This window comes from Chelonia mydas, chromosome 5 (assembly GCF_015237465.2).
Source record: "Chelonia mydas isolate rCheMyd1 chromosome 5, rCheMyd1.pri.v2, whole genome shotgun sequence".
NCBI classification, from domain to species: Eukaryota; Metazoa; Chordata; order Testudines; family Cheloniidae; genus Chelonia; species Chelonia mydas.
Genome location: NC_051245.2, coordinates 30712942 through 30733620, shown reverse-complemented (window position 1 = coordinate 30733620; position 20679 = coordinate 30712942). Strand labels below are relative to the sequence as shown.

At 41.6% G+C, this 20679-nt stretch overlaps 1 protein-coding gene across 2 annotated transcripts in view; it reads left to right on the top strand.

Moving 5' to 3' along the window:
* The window catches only part of HCN1 (hyperpolarization activated cyclic nucleotide gated potassium channel 1), a 302872-nt gene that overhangs the window by 163309 nt on the left and 118884 nt on the right, over window positions 1-20679 (top strand). For both annotated transcript variants that reach the window (XM_043547367.1, XM_043547368.1), the window contains exon 3: window positions 2462-2623. In XM_043547367.1, coding sequence (XP_043403302.1) covers window positions 2462-2623 — 162 coding nt within the window. The remainder of the gene's footprint in view (window positions 1-2461; window positions 2624-20679) is intronic.

Here is a 20679-nt window from a genome sequence, read left to right as displayed (position 1 = left end):
TTTTGAAAAAAAAAAAAAAAAAAAAAAAAGGGGGGGGTGGGGGGGGGTGAGAAAACCTGGATTAGTGCTGGAGGTGACCCACCTTGATTATCATGCGCATTATAAAGAGGGGTTTCAAAGGGGGATGGGCTGTTGCCAGCAGGAGAGTGAATTTGTGTGTGTGTGGGGGGGGGGGGTAAGGGTGAGAAAACCTGGATTTGTGCTGGAAATGGCTCTACTTGAGGATCACTTTAGATAAGCTGTTGCCAGCGGGGGAGTGAGGTGGGAGGAAGTTTTGTTTCATGGTCTCTGTGTGTATATAATGTCTTCTGCAGTTTCCACGATATGCTATGCATCCGATGAAGTGAGCTGTAGCTCACGAAAGCTCATGCTCAAATAAACTGGTTAGTCTCTAAGGTGCCACAAGTACTCCTTTTCTTTTTACGAATACAGACTAACACGGCTGTTACTCTGAAAACAGTACATAATGTGTTTGTGTAATGTCTGTAATATGATGTTGCTGTAGATTCTCTTCACATGCTAAACCCATGGCATATTTGTTCATCATTCTCAGCAAAATTTTCTTTATTCCTTTTTCCCTCCCTCAAAAGGAAGTTTATTTTTGGAGGACTGTATGGTCTTCCCTCTTCCTGTTCCCTCCTCCAGTCTTTGTTGAGAGCAGTTAGATCCTTTTTTCTTCCTTTCCTTTGCTACCCTCTATCCCCACCTGCAGGAAAGTTCATTCTGGGTGGCTGTGGGAAACTGTTGCCCTTTTTCAGCAGTAAGGACTCAGGTTTCCTAACTCAATTTCATATGGGAAATTATATTCTATTTAAAAACGCCCTTCAAATTTTGTATGGACAGGGCAATCTTCATCTTCTTACCTGAACTGTTGGATAATGTTGGTGTGCACTGTTAAACAGGTAGCACATTTTACCCTGGAGCTGGCTGCATTTCAGGAGTAGCTAAATTGAATCACATAAAATATTAATAGTTTGGAAAATGTTTTAAGATACTGTGTACATATTTCCTCTAGATGTGGGACATAATTCTTATTTTGTATGTCAGTGAACAAAGTGTCTTTGCTTCTGAACATGCTAATTATGTCCGGCAAAATTGCCCTTAATAAGCTGTTAAATGTATGTGGCGTATGGGTGTTTGCATGTTCTCACGCATGTATTTATATAGGGTTTTTTTTTTTCATTGTAAAGGACAATGCAGATACAATCATTTCTGTCCAGCAATGAAGGGATTAATTGAACACACCAAATTATAATGAGTTGGTCCAGGTGTTTTGGAAATTGCTATACGTTAGGAAAATTAATAGTGTTTAATAACCATGAAATCTACACTTCCATCTGTATGATTGTGGTATAGTAGGGCAGGTGTTTGTGTACTGAATTGTGAAATCAACAAAGAATACAGGAATATGACCCCAATATGATTAAAGGCTGTTTCATACTCTTCATTTTCTTCATTTATATTTAGCGCATATTGAAAAGGGACTGAACACACACAGATATATTAGCATAAAACAACTATGAAAGATTGAAGGAAAATTCTTGTGAAATTTCTCATTTGAAGATGCTTAAATATTACATTGACAGGTATCTTAATATAGATTAAATTATATGACATTAAATTAAATAGATGAAACAAAGATATAAAGCTAGTTTTTAGATCTGGACATCTCCTTCACTGCACAGTGTACCATATATGGAGGTGAAAATTTGGGGAATTGTGCTCTTGTAGGTATTGTAGTAGTCTAAGGGGTAGGGTTCATGGAATCTGTTCTGTTCTGTCATTGTCTTTTGCATGACATTGGGCACTTAGCATTTTTATGTCTTAGTCTGCTTACCTGTAAAATGGAAATAGTAATAACTACTTTCACTGGTGAGGCATAATTAATATTTGTTAAGTACTTTAAGATCCTCAGGTGAAATCTTTAAAACATGATTTGAGGACTTCAGTAACTCAGCCAGAGGTTGAGTCTGTTACAGGAGTGGGTGAGGTTTTGTGGCGTGCAATGTGCAGGAGGTCAGACTAAATGATCATGACTGTCCCTTCTGGCCTTAAAGTCTATGAATCTATGAAAGGCACTATAGAAGTGCAAAATATTGGCATTATATGTGGAATATGGTGATGTGATTTTATATAATAAATTAATCCCAAAGTATGATAAGAAAATCACAGTGTTTCTTAAAAAGAAAAGGAGTACTTGTGGCACCTTAGAGACTAACAAATTTATTTGAGCATAAGCTTTTGTGAGCTACAGCTCACTTCATCAAAGCTTATGCTCAAATAAATTTGTTAGTCGCTAAGGTGCCACAAGTACACCTTTTCTTTCTGCGAATACAGACTAACACGGCTGCTACTCTGGAACAGTGTTTCTTGCATCTCTTTAGTTTGCTTGGATGAGAAAAATCTCATGTTGTATTACCTGAATTTCATCACCTAAATAATTTGTAATTTTTGTCTCCAGATTTTCCATATGACATATGATCTGGCCAGTGCTGTGGTGAGAATCTTTAATCTAATTGGAATGATGCTACTTCTTTGCCACTGGGATGGTTGTCTTCAGTTTTTAGTACCATTACTTCAGGATTTCCCACCAGATTGCTGGGTGTCCCTAAATGGTATGGTTGTAAGTATTGTTCATTTTTCATTGTGTTTTTTCAAATATTTTTCTAAATTGTCAGTAAACTGCTAGTTAAAATTTTTAATGGGAAAAAAGTACATAGTAATACATTGCACTACATGTTAACATTTAAGATTGCCTTTTTCTTTTGTTGGTAGACTGACTACTAACTTTTTTTTAACCCGAACCACCAAATCACAGCTAGAGCTAGTTGTTCTCCATGACTGACCAAAACCAGAAGATATTTCAATTTTAAAATCATCTTTATCTATCAATCCCCACTCTCTCAGCAAACTACTGAGAAGAAAGTTGGATGAAGTTTAGTATGAACTTTTAAAAAAGACAAGTAGGTACGGCTGGCCAGAAAAGATTTCCATTTTACAAAAATTTGTTCCAGTGCAGCAACAGGAGAAGGTGAGAAACAGCATGTCTAATTGAGAGCTGGGACTTGAACCCGGGTCTCCTACTCACCTGGGATATGGGAGACCCAGGTTCAAGTCTATGCTCTGAATTGGGCATAGCAGGCACAGAGTATCCAGCATCCCGGCTAACTGCCCTAGCCACCAGGTACCTGTATGTTCTGGGCTCTTGCACTCTCCTTCTCACTCACCAAAAATGACATCCTGGGCCTGAGAAATCTTAACTATGAACATTTTGTCAAAAAACTGGCATTTTTCAACTGGAAAAGGTTTAGTAAATTTTCCCACCAGGTCTATTAAAAAGGCATTTTACCCATGTGTTAGTAGTTCAGTTTTGCCCTCAGGTACATGAATACAACATCCTTTGAACCAAATCCTGAAGTTGTTTCCCAGTTTTTTCCTCAGCATTTTACTCTGGCCAAATTTCCATGGAAAAATTAAGGATTTACTTCACTGGAAGGTGTGTGTGTGTGTGTGTGTGTGTGTTTAAAGTGCTAGTTCAAGGGCAGAACATGGCTGTATTTGTGTTACTTCTCATCTGTTGTAAGAGAAATGGAGCCACACAGCTTTGATAACTGTCTTGAAGGCTGACCGCTTCAAAGAGCTAGGTGGTGTTTGTGTTGAAGACTTCAGATGATGAAGAATAGTTGATATACATGGAAATCTGTTAAAAAGATGCTAAAATGAAACTTTTCCCGGTTTAATATATTCCACCATTAGGACTACTTATTATTATGTGGAACAACACAGTATTGCCTATGTGGAAGGAAATGTGATTGAGGTAAAATAAAAACAAAAACAAACAAAAACCCATTTAGAAATAGATAAGCCAAACATCACAGAAACTGGGCAAATTGTCAAGTGAATGCATCCAATAAACGGAACAATTTTTGGCCGTGTCTGTCTCAGTTTGTTGATGGTACAGACAACATCAAGGAAGTGTTTAAGCAAGGAATATCTCTGCTGGGATTTGAACCAAAAAGCCTCAGATCTAAAAGCAGTAACTCTGCTCTACTGATACTCAATGCAAAACAAAACAAAAAAATTCCTTTAGTGTCAACAGTGGCAGCACTTACATTTTGTTTCATACCTTTTGTCACTAAAATACATCATTACGTGCAACCACAGTAAGAATGGGCTAAGTTATTTGGCCTTATTTTCAACTAATGAAAGCCTTGAAGGTTTGAAATGAGGCTGTTGTTTTGAGAACTTTTCCAAGCTCATGTTTTTCCAGAGCCAAACACTATGCATATAAACAGCTTTACTGAAGCCCACCATTTACTAAGCACACTATTCTATAAAAGGGAGAGAAAGACAGTACAGGGACAGGTACACAATTCTGTAAGCATGAATGTTTGTCTCGTTCAGCAACCAGAAGTTGACCCAATAAAAGATATTACCTCACCCACCTTGTCTCGCTAAAATCCTGGGACCAACAAGGCTAGAACAACACTGCAAAGAGACAACCCCACCCCCACACTGTCATTTCTAGAATTTAAGAGCTGAAGAGGGAGACGTCCTTAATCAAAGAAAAATATTTTATACAGGTATCTTAGTGTTCGTATGAAGCATAAAAAGGGGCAAATCATTATTTTTCAAATTAGAGAAGTCATTTTATAGTCTTTTACTTAAAAGTAAATGCAATTTTATATAGCAAAAAATAAATTCCAGGAATAAAGGAGGAAAATCTTTTTGCTGAATAAAAGAATGTCAGCCAGATATTTAGAAAATGCCTGTAAGAAGAAGAGAAGGGGAAAACAATATCGCTACGCTGGTGCCACTACCCATTTTGGTACAAATTCATTGATGACATAAGTTGGTGCAATGCAAATCAATGTAGTTGCACCCACAAACACCATGTCATTAATAAATTCTGGTCATATGCTTCTATTTGTAGCATATTTCATTTTATATATTGTCTCTGTTAATAAAGGCCACAATTATTTGTACCACCGCTGTCTGTGGCCTCAGTAGGGCAGTTGTCCCTGCCTTAGAGAAAGAGGACACTTGTTTTGACACTAGCTGTTCCTTTCTGATAGTGAAGGTATGTCTACACTAAAGCTGGAGATGAAATTTTCAGCTCAAATAGACATACATGCACTAGCTTTGATCAAGCTATCATGCTAAAAACATCAGTGTGTCATTGTTGGCGTGGGCAGCAGGACAGGCCAAGTGCCCCTGGAGTACATTCTCTCCTGGGACCCTATATATTTACTCAGACAGCTACCCTGTCCTGCTACCTCACCTCCATGACTACACTGCTAGTTCAGTCAGAGCTAGTGGGTGTATGTCCACCTGAGCTGGAAATTACACCTCCATCTCTACTGTAGCTGTACCCACAATTGATTAGCATTCTAAAGAGAGCAGCTGCCAGCTGGTATATTTGTTCTATAGAAAATGGTGACTCTTGCTACTACTGCCTTTTGTGGGTGAGTGGATGAGCAGGTTTGATGGTGTCCCACTGATTCTTCATTAGACTAAGAGGACATGATTTCATTACTTCTGTTCTCTCCATTATTTCCATTGTTTTTGCTTGTGGGGGTTCATAGATTAGAAGTCCAGAAGGGACCATTATGATCTTCTCGTCTGACCTCCTGTATAGCACAGGCCACAGCTTCCTTGTATTCATTCCTGTTTCAACTAGAGCATATATTTTAGATAAACATCCAACCTTGATTTTAAAATTATCTGTAATGGAGAATTCACCACAACTCTCACGCTAATTGTTGTTCTAATGGTTAAGTACCCTCAATGTTAAAAATATACACCTTATTTCTAGTCTGAATTTGACTAGATTCAACTTCCAACCCTTGTATCTTGTTATAACTTTGTTGACTAGATTGAAGAGCCAATTATCAAATTTTTGTTCCTCACTTAAGTACTTATAAATGTTGATCAATCATCCCTTAACCTTGTCTTTATTAAACTAAAGGGATTGGACTGCATGAGTCTATCACTATGAGGCATGTTTTCCAAATCTTTAATCATTCTCGTGGCTCTTCTCTGAACCCTCTCCAATTTATCTACATCCTTTTTGAATTGTGGACCTCAGAGCTGGACACAGTATTCCAAAAGCAGTCACAACAGAGCCAAATACAAAGGTAGAATAACCTCCCTATTCCTACTCAATATTTTCCTGTTTATACATCCAAGGACTGCATTATACCTTTTGGTCACAGTGTTGTTCTGTGCGCTCACATTCCGCTGATTATCCACCATGACACCAACCCCTACTCCCCACCCTGAGAAGTTCTTTTCAGAGTCACTGCTTCCCAAGATAGAACCACACCTGCTCAATGATTCCTCCTTTACAATTGCATTTTGAGATCTATCAGTTAGCCAGCTAGTCAGTTTTTTAAATCAATTTGGAATGTGCTAAGCTGATTTTGTATTCTTCTAGTTTCTCAATCAAAATGTTCTGTGGTACCAGGTCGATTGTCATGCAGAAATCTATGTATATGACATCAACACAATTGCCATTAGCAATCAAACTTGTAATTGCATTAAAAAAGATAATTAGTTTTGACAAAATCTGCTTTGCATAAGCCATTGCTGATTGGCATTAATTATATTACCTTCCTTTAATTCTTTATTAATCAAGTCCCATATAAGTCATTCTATTATTTTGCCTGGGATTAATGTTACGAATTTAATGAATTAAATTTGTATAATTACCTGATTGGTCCCAAATATCCTTTTTACATATTGTCACAATATTAGCTTTCTTCCAGAAATTTCTCTTTCTCCCCCCCCCCCCCCCCCCCCCCGCCGCCCATGACCCCGTATTCCAAGACTTATTGAATATTCAACATTAGTGGTCCAGAGAGCTCCTCTGCCAACTCTTTTAAAATGCTTGAATGCCCGTTGTCTGGACTTGTCTGGACAAAATGGTTCAGCCATTTCTGAGAATGAGGGGAAAATGTTTTATTTTTTATTATTATTATTTTTTTAAAGGTAAAAAGAATGTGGATGGTATTTTCCTTGAGACGGTCATGGGACTTGTAATATGGCAAAGGAGTGGCCTTTGTGCCTTTTGCCATCTCCAGGAATCCACTGGAATTTGGCTAATTTATAAGCCTTTGAAAAAATTCAATTTACACATGGTCAGTAGAGACTTAAGAGTTTAGCAAGTAAAATCTCCAAAGTTTATCCTCACTGAGCATTCTCCATCCCCTCACAGCTCCTCTGTGTTATTGGGCACGGGGAGTAGATTCACCAGCCTCCATGTCCACAGCTGAGACAGCAGTGAGAGATTGAGAGGGAAACTGTGACTGGGGGTGGGGTGTGGGGTGCGAGAGGGAAGGCTGGGAATGGTTAGGTAAAGAGGCAGGCGGGAAGACTGTGACTGATTGGGATCTGAGGACCAGAGGATCTGAGGGAGAGGGGAGGCTGTAACTCACTGGGCAAGAAGACTTGGAGCTGATGAGGGAAATGGGAGTAGAGGATGATACTTGGAGCCAGTTGGGAGGGAAGACTGAAATCAGAGCAAAACTAGAGGAAGATTGGGACTAGTTGAACAAGGAGACTGTAGCTGGGACTGAGTGTGGGAGGAATGGAACCGGGAAGAAATGAGACTGGCTAGGCAAATACACTGGGACTAGGAGCCAGGGAGGAGTGTGTGTATGCTTAGTGGGGTGAACAAAATTGGATGAGGAGACTGGGGAGGGAGAGAAATGGGCAGCATGTGGGAGAACAACTAGCAAGCCAGCATGGAAGGGAGAGACAACTGATGAGGAGCTGGGAGGGAAAAATGAGGACTGGCTGGGCAAAGAAGACTCATATGGGGAGCCTAGAGTGGACAACTAGGTCTGCCTTGGCTAGGTGACAGACTGAGGAGTGGAGAGTTGGTTTGAGAAGAATGGAACTTGGAACAAGGAGCTAGGGATGGAGAATAGACATCACTAGGACAAGGGAATTGTTGCAGGAGACAGGAAATGAAAGACTATCACAAGGGGGCTGGATTAAGACTTAATTAATTCTGGCATTTCCAAACTTTTGAGTGCTTGACTTTGTAATATTACTGTTCTTTTAATGTGTGGTGTATGGGTATTGTTGTGCATAATATGTGTATATAACATGCTCAAGAAAATGACTGCTGGTGGTGGTGGTGACAGTAAAGATAACAGTAACAAAGATGGAAACAAGGATCTGCCTGTGTACATTACATAATCTCTGTTAGGTGCTTAGGTACCATGGTGATGAACATGGTGTAAATAATGAAGAGAGAGAGAGAAATATAGTGGATGTTATAACAGCAAAAATAGCAACCCTGCATCCAACAAAAAGCTCATTGTCTCAGTGGGCAATCAAAATATAAAATCCAATGCTATTTTCTCAACAAAGAAAATCAGCAAGTAATATATTGGTTAGGAAGCACTGGGTGACCAGCTGACAATACCTGTCATTTGACAAAAGAGATGATACTCATTTTCTACTAAGAAAATAAAAGCATATATAAGGAAGAGGGTTGCACTGGTTGCCAGTATGGCAATAGATAGAACAAATGAAAGAAGGTACTGCTGTTGTAAATAATTTCTCTAGTTAACAGTTCAACATCCAATCTATCTTTGGTCTAGGACTGCTAAAATCACTGTCATAGTGATCGGCCATTAAACTGGAAAAAAAAGATGCCAAGAGTTACCACAGTTATACAAAGAATAGAAAATAACAGTGGTATTTCACATTCTGCTGTGTGATAACTGTTGGTAAATTTTGACTTTTTAATGACAAGCACCACACTTGTGATAGGGCCCTAACAGTGACAGAGTGGTCCGCCATTGGCTCAGCGGGGAATCTGGCCACAACACACTGGCCAACTGTCAGTCAGCAACACTATATTTCGCTTTTCTGGGCTTCAGGCAGAAGGGATGGGGAGGGTCCCTCACTTGCTGTGGCCCAGGGCCCCACAAATCCCTATTCCACCTCTGGTTATAGAGACCATTAGTGAGCACTTAACCTTATGCTGGTATTTGTATAATCTAAGTTATCCATAATGATTCTTATTCCCTTTGGGGGAGGGGAAAACAAAATCAACTGTGATGGGATCCCTGGGGTACTGTTGTGCCCTCTTAACTCTCTAGCCTGGACTGTCTCTCACAATGCTTTGCTAGTTACAAGCAGCAAGCACCTCCAGGCACTGCTATCACTCAGCATAACAGCATATGGCGATCCATACCCAGCTAGATTGCGTGAATGCTCCCTGAGCCACTCATGAATCACAAAGAGAAAGGCATCAGCCAGTTCCCCCCAGCTCCCCAGCCTTGCACCCCAGAATTGTACAGTCTTGGCCTGGTCAGAAACCTGACCAGTGTGTGTTTATTACCCAGTCTGCCCCTCCCTCAATGTGGAGAGGACATATGCAAGCCTTTGTAAACTAAACTGAGATTTCCCAAACACTTCAACCAAAACACATTGTTTTAGGTAAAACATAAAACAGATTTCTTAACTACAGAAGGATAGATTTTAGATAATTATAAGTGGTAGGCACAAAAGATCAGAGGTAGTTACCAAAGAAAATAAAAGATAAGCACGGGGTCTAAATCTTGAACCTTATTACACTGGGCAGTATTTAGATCAAGCAGTTTTCTCACCCCACTGAATGTTATAGTTCTTAATACACAGGTTTCCACTTTTAAACCTGGGACCAGTCTACTCAGTTGAAGTCTTTGTCTTCCCATCATTCTTATTATTTCCAGCGTAGGTGGGGGAGGAGAAAGGTCAAGACATGGTGCCACTGTTCCTTGTTTTATACCTTCAGTCCTTGTGCCTGGAAAATATCAGCACAGACATGTCCTGGTGGGCTTTGCTGAATCACAGAGTTGGGGCAGTCCCCGATTGTGTGATGCTTGTGCAGCCCTCTTATAGCATTGTTAATCCCTTGATTTACAACTCTCCTGCTGATTAATGGTCGCTTAACATCGTCCTAGGAGTGGTTCACCTCCTTTGTTGTCACTGGCAAACCCTTACAACGTATTTCAATAACAAAATCTCATAACTTCACACACACTAACAATATAAATATTTGGACAGGACAATGGGTTTCAGCAGATCATGACCTTTCATATGATATCTTGCATGGCATGCTTCATATGAAATATGTCATGATTCTATGACAGAGGTGAATATGGGGGTTCCAGTATGCTGCTTTGAGGTACAGAGTGCCACATCAACCTCATTTCCACCACTATGACTTCACCTTCTAAAACACGGAATTCCAAATCACTTATGTTTTTCTTTCCAAGTGTTTCATATTGGTACCATATATAGACGCTTCTTTTTTATTTGCAATGTTATGGACATCTATGAGTGTGGTCAAGTCTTTGTTCAGCTCTGTTTTTTTTTTCCCATTCCAACTATAATTGCTGTCTATATTGTCACTTTTTATTCCTATTTATCCTAGAAAATTTCATTTGTTAATATGAGACGTCCTTAACATCCACTGACTTTTCCTACCATCTTCCAAAAAGGCTTGCCAGTTGTCTCATTCCCTTTTTCTTAAGATGGATACTATGCTCACCTCTCCTAAGAGTTAAATAAAGTTAGAAGTATCTTCTCAACACCACATTTAATCTACAAACTCTATTTGTACATTCCTATGTACTGAATCAGGAGTATTTCACAGAAGGTTATTGTGGAGACTTAGAATCATAGAATATCAGGGTTGGAAGGGACCTCAGGAGGTCATCTAGTCCAACCCCCTGCTCAAAGCAGGACCAATCCCCAACTAAATCATCCCAGCCAGGGCTTTGTCAAGCCTGACCTTAAAAACCTCTAAGGAAGGAGATTCCACCACCTCCCTAGGTAACACATTCCAGTGTTTCATCACCCTCCTAGTGAAAAACTTTTTCCTAATATCCAAACCTAAACCTCCCCCACTGCAACTTGAGACCATTACTTCTTGTTCTGTCATCAGCTACCACTGAGAACAGTCTAGATCCATCCTCTTTGGAACCCCCTTTCAGGTAGTTGAAACCAGCTATCAAATCCTCCCTCATTCTTCTCTTCCGCAGACTAAACAATCCCAGTTCCCTCAGCCTCTCCTCATAAGTCATGTGTTCCAGTCCCCTATTCATTTTTGTTGCCCTCCACTGGACTCTTTCCAATTTTTCCACATCCTTTTTGTAGTGTGGGGCCCAAAACTGGACACAGTACTCCAGATGAGGCCTCATCAATGTCGAATAGAGGAGAACGATCACGTCCCTCGATCTGCTGGCAATGCCCCTACATATACATTCCAAAATGCCATTGGCCTTCTTGGCAACAAGGGCACACTGTTGACTCATATCCAGCTTCTCATCCACTGTAACCCCGAGGTCCTTTTCTGCAGAACTGCTGCTGAGCCATTCGGTCCCTAGTCTGTAGCGGTGCATGGGATTCTTCCATCCTAAGTGCAGGACTCTGCACTTGTCCTTGTTGAACCTCATCAGATTTCTTTTGGCCCAATCCTCTAATTTATCTAGGGCCCTCTGTATCCTATCCCTACCCTCCAGCATATCTACCTCTCCTCCCAGTTTAGTGTCGTCTGCAAACTTGCTGAGGGTGCAATCCACACCATCCTCCAGATCATTTTTGAAGATACTGAACAAAACCGGCCCAAGGACCGACTCTTGGGGCACTCCACTTGATACCAGCTGCCAACTAGACATGGAGCCATTGATCACTACCCGTTGAGCCCGACAATCTAGCCAACTTTCTATCCACCTTATAGTCCATTCATCCAGCCCATACTTCTTTAACTTGCTGGCAAGAATACTGTGGGAGACCGTGTCAAAAGCTTTGCTAAAGTCAAGGAACAACACGTCCACCGCTTTCCCCTCATCCACAGAGCCAGTTATCTCATCATAGGATTTAAGACTCTTCCCTAATAATATAATTTTGTCTTCCAGGACATCTCCCTTTGCATTTTATAAGTCCTTCCTACCGATATATATCATCTATGTTTTGCCTCCTTGTTGTAACTCCTCTGCCATATTGTGCCATTTCACATTGGTTTTATTTTCTCCCTTGTCTAAGATAAAAATAAATGCATTAAGAACACTTTTGTGTGACTATATTGCATTTATATTTGTGTTACCGAGCCAGCACCAGTATAATAAACAATATTTTATTTACCTATTTGATTTAAATAAAAAGATGACTAAACAAAACTCTAGCGACCTTATCAGACAACTAAGTTTACTCCAGAACCAAAGCAGCAGTAAAATAACTGTTCAAAAGAAATCTGCTAGCCTGCCACCTGCAAAAAAGTGTTCTTTCCACCCTTCATCGTTCTGGAGAATATACCCTGAGCCCCCTCCAAAAACCATATCAAACAAAGATCTTTTGCAGCCTGCTCAGTCCCAAATGTTTGATCAAACATTATATACTATTGCAGAAGTACAATATTTGTTGTTTTTGTGATAGTAATTTTATACTGAGTATTATTGCAGGAGTCTTTTGCCTTAAGTTGTCAGAGATAAATGTTTGCAGATATCAAGTAACATCTTTAATGATAAGCAGCACATTTGCTGACATCGCCTTTTGCAGCTTTCCTGACATAATAGTGACGTATCTTCAAATATGTAATTACTATAGTAAAAATAGGTCACCAGGATGCTGACTGGCCTACCTTTGCATTCTGTATTCTGCTTTGTGACATCTTTTCCACATTTTCTACTGGACTGCCAAAAAGCTAACAGAGCGTTAAAAAAAGTGAGCGTTAAAAAGAAAACTGTTCTGTGCTAGGCTGCAGGCCTATCAGGAGTGCTCCGAAAGAACGAGAACTCACACGCAGCAAAGCAGCAAGTTATTGGCTTTAATGAAGGTAAGTGACACACCCGCAATGGGGACTCCAAGCGTTGCTGTCATGGAGGCGGGGAATCCAACGCACCGGAGCTCTGCCTGGGACGGAGTCCGACAAAGGGGTAAACAGCGAGCCATAATAAGCAGTACACAGAAACAGCTCATGAATATATAATTAGGTACTTCCCAAAAGGGTTTTCCGCTACCTGGAAAAAGGTCATGCAGGGCAGACAAAACCGGCCTAAAGCTGGTCATAGCTGGTTTTCCATGTCCTACAGTGACCCATCAGCTCCGAGAAAGCAGAAGTTCCCTAGCTAGGCCGTAACAAAGTCTTCCGCAGTCCCTTACAAAAACAAAAAACCCTACACACATGCACTGTACCATCAGCTAGTGAGAAGAAAGAAAATATACTTTGTACAGTGCTTGATTTAAGCAGGATTTAATATTTAATAACTAAGGCTCTCAACTTGAAACCATCCCTATTTCTTAGGTTGTAGAAACAGAAAAGTTCCCACTAGCCACATTTTGTCTCAGAGGGCTGTACACACCCTCTGGAAGCTCCTTCTCTCATCCTCCATACACTCAACTCTGCATTGAGTCAGTATTCCTTCTGGTTGAAGAGAAACAGACACAACTCCCTAGAAACTTCATAAAGTTGCTTCTCAGTTAGCTGGCGTTGTAGCTTCTGAGAGAGACAATGTGATCCCCTCCCCTCCAAAGGCTGAATAATATTGTCTTTCTAACATATACAGTCCCTACACTAATACTGTATAGCAGTGGTTCCCAAACTTGTTCCACCGCTTGTGCAGGGAAAGCCCCTGGAGGGCCGGGCCGGTTTGTTTACCTGCCACATCCCTAGATTCGGCTGATTGCGGCTCCCAGTGGCTGCAGTTCGCTGCTCCTGGCCAATGGGAGCTGCTGAAAGCAGCAGCCAGTACGTTCCTCGGCCCGCGCCACTTCCAGCAGCTCCCATTGGCCTGGAGCAGCGAACCGCAGCCACTGGGAGCCGCGATCGGCTGAACCTGTGGAGGCAGCAGGTAAACAAACCGGCCCAGCCCACCAGGTGCTTTCCCTGCACAAGCGGCGGAACAAGTTTGGGAACCACTGCTATATAGGGTCTATGCCAGGCTTATCACTGTGGTACCTTAGTGCCTTCCTATAGTAACTAATGTCTGTCATATATTGTTTCACTCATACTCTCCCCAGAGGGAGAAGCATGTGCGATGGAGTGTCTTGTTATAATAGCATTTTAAGGGGAAGTTATTTCATTTTTATTTATATATTCTTGTCTTGGTCCTACGATATTTTGGTTTGGCAGCTTGCAATTTTAGAGCAGCTGCAATCTTTCCACATGTCGTATGCAAGTTTCTGTAATCTGTTAGGAGTCACACCTATAAATTATGGTTTGAGGAAGTCAAGTGCTGATCATGTGCACCATCTAAAGTCAGTTTTTGGTGTCTTAAAAACAAAGGTCTTGTGCCCATCATATAATGTTAATGGTGACATGACATAAGAAGTATTCTTCATTAGGCATCTCTATCCTTGTATTTGTATATTATAGTGGGGCAGTGGCACTAGAGTTAAGATTGGGACTAGCTTACTGTTTAACAGCCAGTTTTCCCAAGTGCTCTAAAATCCACATGCTTACTCTCATTGTCTTGAAAATTGCTGTTCCTCATGGGGGTCTGAGGTAAGATTTGTGGTCCCAGTTTGAGGTTATTTGAGGAAGAGATTCCTGAGACAAGCCCCTTAAAATCAACATTTCATTGTCAAGGGAAATAGAATTCATTATATAGAGGGAAGATGAAAGACTGTCATAAACAGCAGCATTAGGTAATGAAATCATTCTTTTCCTGAGCAGTGGGACTCAATGTGATCAAAGAAAAGCAAAAGTTGAGAGTTATGATCAAAGGGATTGCTGAGCATCAGAAAACATCAGTATAGACAGCCCTGTTCTGAGGACTGGTGTAAGGTCAGCATGGACTAAGAGAGTGGCCAGAGACAATGAGAAGTCAAAATAACTTGTTTATTATGAAAAATAAGCACAAATAAGCTCACATTATGAGCTTCTTTTAATTTTTGAAATAGAGTGAGATTATCTTGAATACTGGTATGCCATCATAGGGGCAGCATCATATATTTTGGTGTTAAGTTGGAGCAATTTGGATAGCTGGTTCCTCAGACACAACTCCAGTCAATAAGTTGTGAATTTTAATATTCCAATTACTATGAAACCCATGAGTAAAACAAAATTGTTGTAGAATACTGGTTTGAAGACAGAGGCTAGAGTAGACTGTGGGAGAGTGGGGAGAAGACCATCCATTGAGACTGAGTCAATTGACACATCACAGGACTAATGTCAGTCTGGACTGCTCTCCAGGTGGTGATCTGTTTCATCTGAGAATATCCCATTAAGATTAAAGGGCCACTTCACGATCCTCCTATGTTGCATATGGTTGTTCAGAGTCATCTTCCCGCTCCTCTGTCCCCCAAAGTGGAGTATGAAGTCTAGGGTTCCAATCATGTCTCAGTTCCGGTAGATGTACTCTTCACAGCCCATCAGTTACCATCTTCCTTCCTCCGTATGGCTCCTCCATATTCCCACTAGGGGTGAGGGGACTAAGAGAGGGGAAGAGCTGGTGGGTGAGGTCCAAGGGAGCCTCCTAGTGCCCCTCCACCTATGGCTCCCAATCATGCCCCCTTCCTACCACTATGTCTAGCAAAACAAGGGAAATTCACCACCCCAATTTGTCATTAATGCAGAGTTATGGCTGACAAGCAGTACCTCGTACCCTTCCAGAACATTGAGTCCACCTATACTTAAACCTCTGAAAACCAGGAAATGCAGAGTTAAGGCACAGTCCAATTCTGCCCCACTACCTTAACTCTGTCCTCTTTGAGTGATATTCCAACTGACAAATATCATAGCCCTCTGTCCTTCCAGGTGATGTGAAGTACTAGTTTTATTAATTTTCTCTTTTGTTGTTGGTGGATAGGAGGTTATTGGGTAAAAGAGTGTTGATCTTATCACAGAAAGGCTTTTTTCAAAGAGGGAGGTATTATAGCATTTCTTGAAGCTGGTCAGACTCTGGCTTTGCCTGATCTCCTAAGTTCGTTCCATAGCTGGATCTCTTCAACTTGAGAATGCTTTGTCCCCAGCTTCTCATGTGCTTCATCCTGGGCCTTGTGATCTGCATTGTCCGAGTGGAGCACAGATACCCAGAGGTTCATAGATCAAAATTTGGTCTTTAATATATCTGGGATTTGATCCATTGATTGTGTTGAAAATTAGAATCAAAATCTTCAGCTGTCATTGGGAGCAGACTGGGGGCTTGTGGGGTGGGATTTCCACATGGACCTGATGTGCTTATGGCAGGCTAACCCACGTAGTAGGTGGGCAGCCACATTCTGTCCCAGCTGAACCCTGCACACTTGCCTTCACATTCAGCTTCAGGTACAGTGAATTACATTAATCCAGCCTGGACATGACAAATGAATGAGTCACTGTGGCCATGTCTCTGACTGCGACTATGTCTACACTACATACTGTGACGGGTTGGATCATAGAAAACCCCTTGGGAACTGCCAACTGATGTGCTGAGACTACTTCTAACCCACTTTCCCTCCCAGCTTGGGACTCCAGAACCTTGCCAGTTTGAGCCAGACACGCTAGCCTGTTACAAAACCAGACCCAGGTCTGAACCACGTCCCCCAACAGCTGCAGGCTTAACTGAAAACAGCTTAAGAACTGTTCCTGTCTCTAACACTCAGATGCCCAGCTCCCAATGGGGTCCAAACCTCAAATAAATCCATTTTACCCTGTATAAAGCTTATACAGGGTAAACTCACAAATTGTTCACCCTCTATAACACTGATAGAGAGATATGCACAGCTGTGTGTCGTCGTCCCCCCCGCCCCAGGTATTAATACATACTCTGGGTTAATTTAATAAGTAAAAAGTGATTTTATTAACTACAAAAAGTAGGATTTAAGTGGTTCCAAGTAATAACAGACAGAACAAAGTGAATTACCAAGCAAAATAAAATAAAACATGCAAGTCTATGCCTAATACAGTAAGAAAGTGATTACAGATGAAGTCTTACCCTCAGAGATGTTCCAGTAAGCTTCTTTTACAGACTAGCTTCCTTCTAGTCTGGGTCCAGCAATCACTCACACCCCCTGTGGTTACTGTCCTTTGTTACAGTTTCTTTCAGGTATCCTTTAGGAGTGGAGAGGCTATCTTGTAAGCCAGCTGAAGACAAAATAGAGGGGTCTCCCAGGGGCTTAAATAGACTTTCTCTTGTGGGTGGAGATCCCCTCCTCTCTCCTATGCAAAATCCAGCTCCAAGATGGAGTTTTGGAGTCACATGGGCAAGTCACATGTTCATGCATGACTCAGTTTTTACAGGCAGCAGCCATTGCCCACATGCTATCTTGAATGTCTCCAAGAAGATTTCTTCGATTGGACTGGAGTCTTCCAAGATCCATTGTCAGTTAAGTGTTTCTTGATTGGGCACTTAATTTGCACATTCCTTTCTCAAGAAGCTGACCAAATGCTTTATTAAGGCTACTTAAACTCAAACAAGTACACAGCCAATATTCATAACTTTGAATACAAAAATGACACATGCATACAAATAGGATGAATATATTCAGTAGATCATAACCTTTACAGAGCTATGCTACATGGCATATGTAGCATAAAATCTATCTCAGTTATGTCATATATACATTCATAAGCATATTTCCATAAAGAATTATGGGGTGCAATGTCACACATACTACTAACAGCGGTGTGTGGTGTATGAGGTAACTATACACTGCAGTGAAAAGCAGCCTGTGTCCATACTGCAGTGTGTGGCTACACAAGAATGAAAGGCTCTGGCAGAAGGTAGACAGCAGGGAAGGGCTTCAGCAATGACCTGCTGCCAGAGCCTTTCCCTGTGGCAGGGGAGGGCTCCAACAGCAGAGAGCTGGCAGAACCTTTCTCTGAACCTCCCCCTTGCCAGAGCCTTTCCCACTCCAGCACCAGGGTAGGCAGCGGGACTCTACACTGCTACAAACTGCAGTGCTGATGGGGAGGCATGGGCTTGGGCGAGAAGAGAAAGTACTCATATACGTATCTGCACCTCTCACTTACTTAACCCGTGCCTCACTGGCTACACGGCTGTTTATACCCATGCTAGAGGGGCTATGTGTGTATTTACGCACCACCAAAAAAAGGGTGCAGTGTCATGGTAGCCTGGGTTGAAGGGACAGTTTCCTAGCAAACTTGAGATGAAAGAAAACATTTTCAGACACTGTTCCTATCTGGTTGTCCAAGGATTAGTACGTGTAATATGCAGAGAGCATCTCTCCTTACAACTTTATGCTGTTGTTGCTGGATTTTGAAAGGTTTTACTTTTGCTTTTGACACTAAATCATGATGTAAGCTATCACAGTGCTAGAAAGACAAACCATCCCTTGAAGTGATGCCATCTGAAGATCAACAATATGTGGTTGACAGCTAGTTTATTTGTAACCAGTGATTGCATGGCTACCAAAAACAAAGGCAGTTGTGATAAATGAAGGGAGGAGGTAGCTCCCTTTTATGGACACCCAGCCATCCAGTAGGTATAAAATCCCTCTTAGTAGCTGCTCTCTAATTGCTCTGCCTGTAAAGGGATAAAAAGTCTCACTGCTTTGCATAGGTAAAATGAAGTGAGTGGGCACCTGGCCAAAAGAGCCAATTGGAAGGCTAGAACTTTTTAAAATTGAAAAAAGACTCCCCTTTTGTCTGTCTGTTGTTCTCCTGGGAAGAGGCGGACAGGGCAGCAGCTATGCTGTAAGAAGCTTGGGGCCAGGTATGAAAAATCCTCGGTATCATACCTAGAAACTACTAATTTAAAACCCCAGGTAAGTAAGTAGATCAGGAAATGTCTAAGAAGACGTGATTAGGTTTATTACTTTTTATGTCTTTATGACATGTGGACCCGAGTTGCTTTTGTTTTGCTTGTAACCTTTAAGCAGGACCTCAAGAAAGCTATTCTTGGTGCTTAATCCTTGTAGTTGCTCTTTTAAAATCTAGCTATAGCCTGAGTTCCCAGATGTATTTTCTTTTTTTTTTCTTTATTAATCAAATTTACCTTTTTAAAGAACAGGATTGGATTTTTGTGTCTTAAGAGGTTTGTGCACGTGTTGTTTAATTAGCTGGTGGAAACAGCTGATTTTTTTCTTGCTTTCTCCGCTCTTCCCTGGAGGGGTGGGGTGAAAGGGCTTGAGAAAAGGAAGGAATTCCCAAGTGCGCCTTCCTGGGCTCTCAAAGAGATACTGCATTTGGGTGGTGGCAGCATCTACCCATCCAGGGTCAGAGAAAAGCTGAAACTTGGGAGTTTAATACAAGCCTGGAGTGGCCAGTATTAATTTTTAGAATCCTTGCAGGCCCCCACCTTCTGTACTCAAAGTGCCAGAGTGGGGAATTAGCCTTGACAGCAGTTGTCTGAAATGAGCCATATATTCCATGTTATTGGTCCAGTAAAAGATATTGCCATACCCACTTTGACTCTAATGTCCTGGGATTGGCATGGCACAACATTGTGATACCATATCTTCCATGTTCTTCACAAACATTATTGTCTTGATCAGATAAATGTCAAATGGGGAACTACAGAATTTAACCTGCAGTCTGAGTCTGAAAAGTTAAAAGGGCTTGTGAGGCATTTGAGAAGGGCTTGTTTTGCTAGTAGCAAGGGAAGTGAAGAGTAACAAGAAGGGTTTCTACAGGTATGTTAGCAACAAGAAGTAGTCAGGGAAAATGTGGGATCCTTACTGAATGGGGGAGGCAACATATTGACAGATGATGTGGAAAAAGCTGAAGTACTCAATACTTTTTTTGCCTCAGTCTTCACAGACAAGGTCAGCCCCCAGACTGCTGCACTGGGCAACACAGTATTGGGAGGAGGAGAGCAGCCCTCACTGGTGAAAGAACAGGTTAAGGACTGTTTAAAAAAGCTGAACATGCACAAGTCCATGGGTCCAGATCTATTGCATCCCAGGGTGCTGAGGGAGTTGGCTGCTGTGATTGCAGAGCCATTGGCCATAATCTCTGAAAATTTGTGGCAATTGGGGGAGGTCCCGGACGATTGGAAAAAGGCAAATATAGTGCCCATATTTTAAAGAGGGAAGAAAGAGAACCCGGGGAACTACAGACCGGTCAGCCTCACTTCAGTCCACAGCAAAATCATGGAGCAGGTCCTCAAGGAATCCATTTTGTAGCACTTGGAGGAGAGGAAGGTGATCAGGAACAGTCAATATGGATTCACCAGGGCCAAGTTATGCCTGACCAACCTGATTGCCTTCTATGATGAGATAACTGGCTCTGTGGATATGGGGAAACTGGTGGATGTGATATATCTTGACTTTAGCAAAGCTTTTGCTATGGTCTCACACAATATTCTTGCCAGCAAGTTAAAGAAGTGTGGATTGAATGAATGGACTATAAGGTGGATAGACTGTTGGGCTCAATGGGTAGTGATCAACAGCTTGATCTCTATTTGGCAGCTGGTATCAAGCGGCGTGCCCCAGGGTCAGTCCTGGGGCCGGTTTTGTTCAACATCTTTATTAATGATCTGGATGATGGGATGAACTGCACCCTCAGCAAGTTCGCAGATGACACTCAGCTGTGGGAAGAGGTAGTTATGCTGGAGGGTAGGGATAGGTCCAGAGTAACCTAGACAAATTGGAGGATTGAGCCAAAAGAAATCTGATGAGGTTCAACAAGGACAAGTGCAGAGTCCTACGCTTAGGAAGGAAGAATCCCATGCACCGCTACAGGCTGGGGACCAACTGGCTAAGCAGCAGTTCTGCAGAAAAGGACCTGAGGAT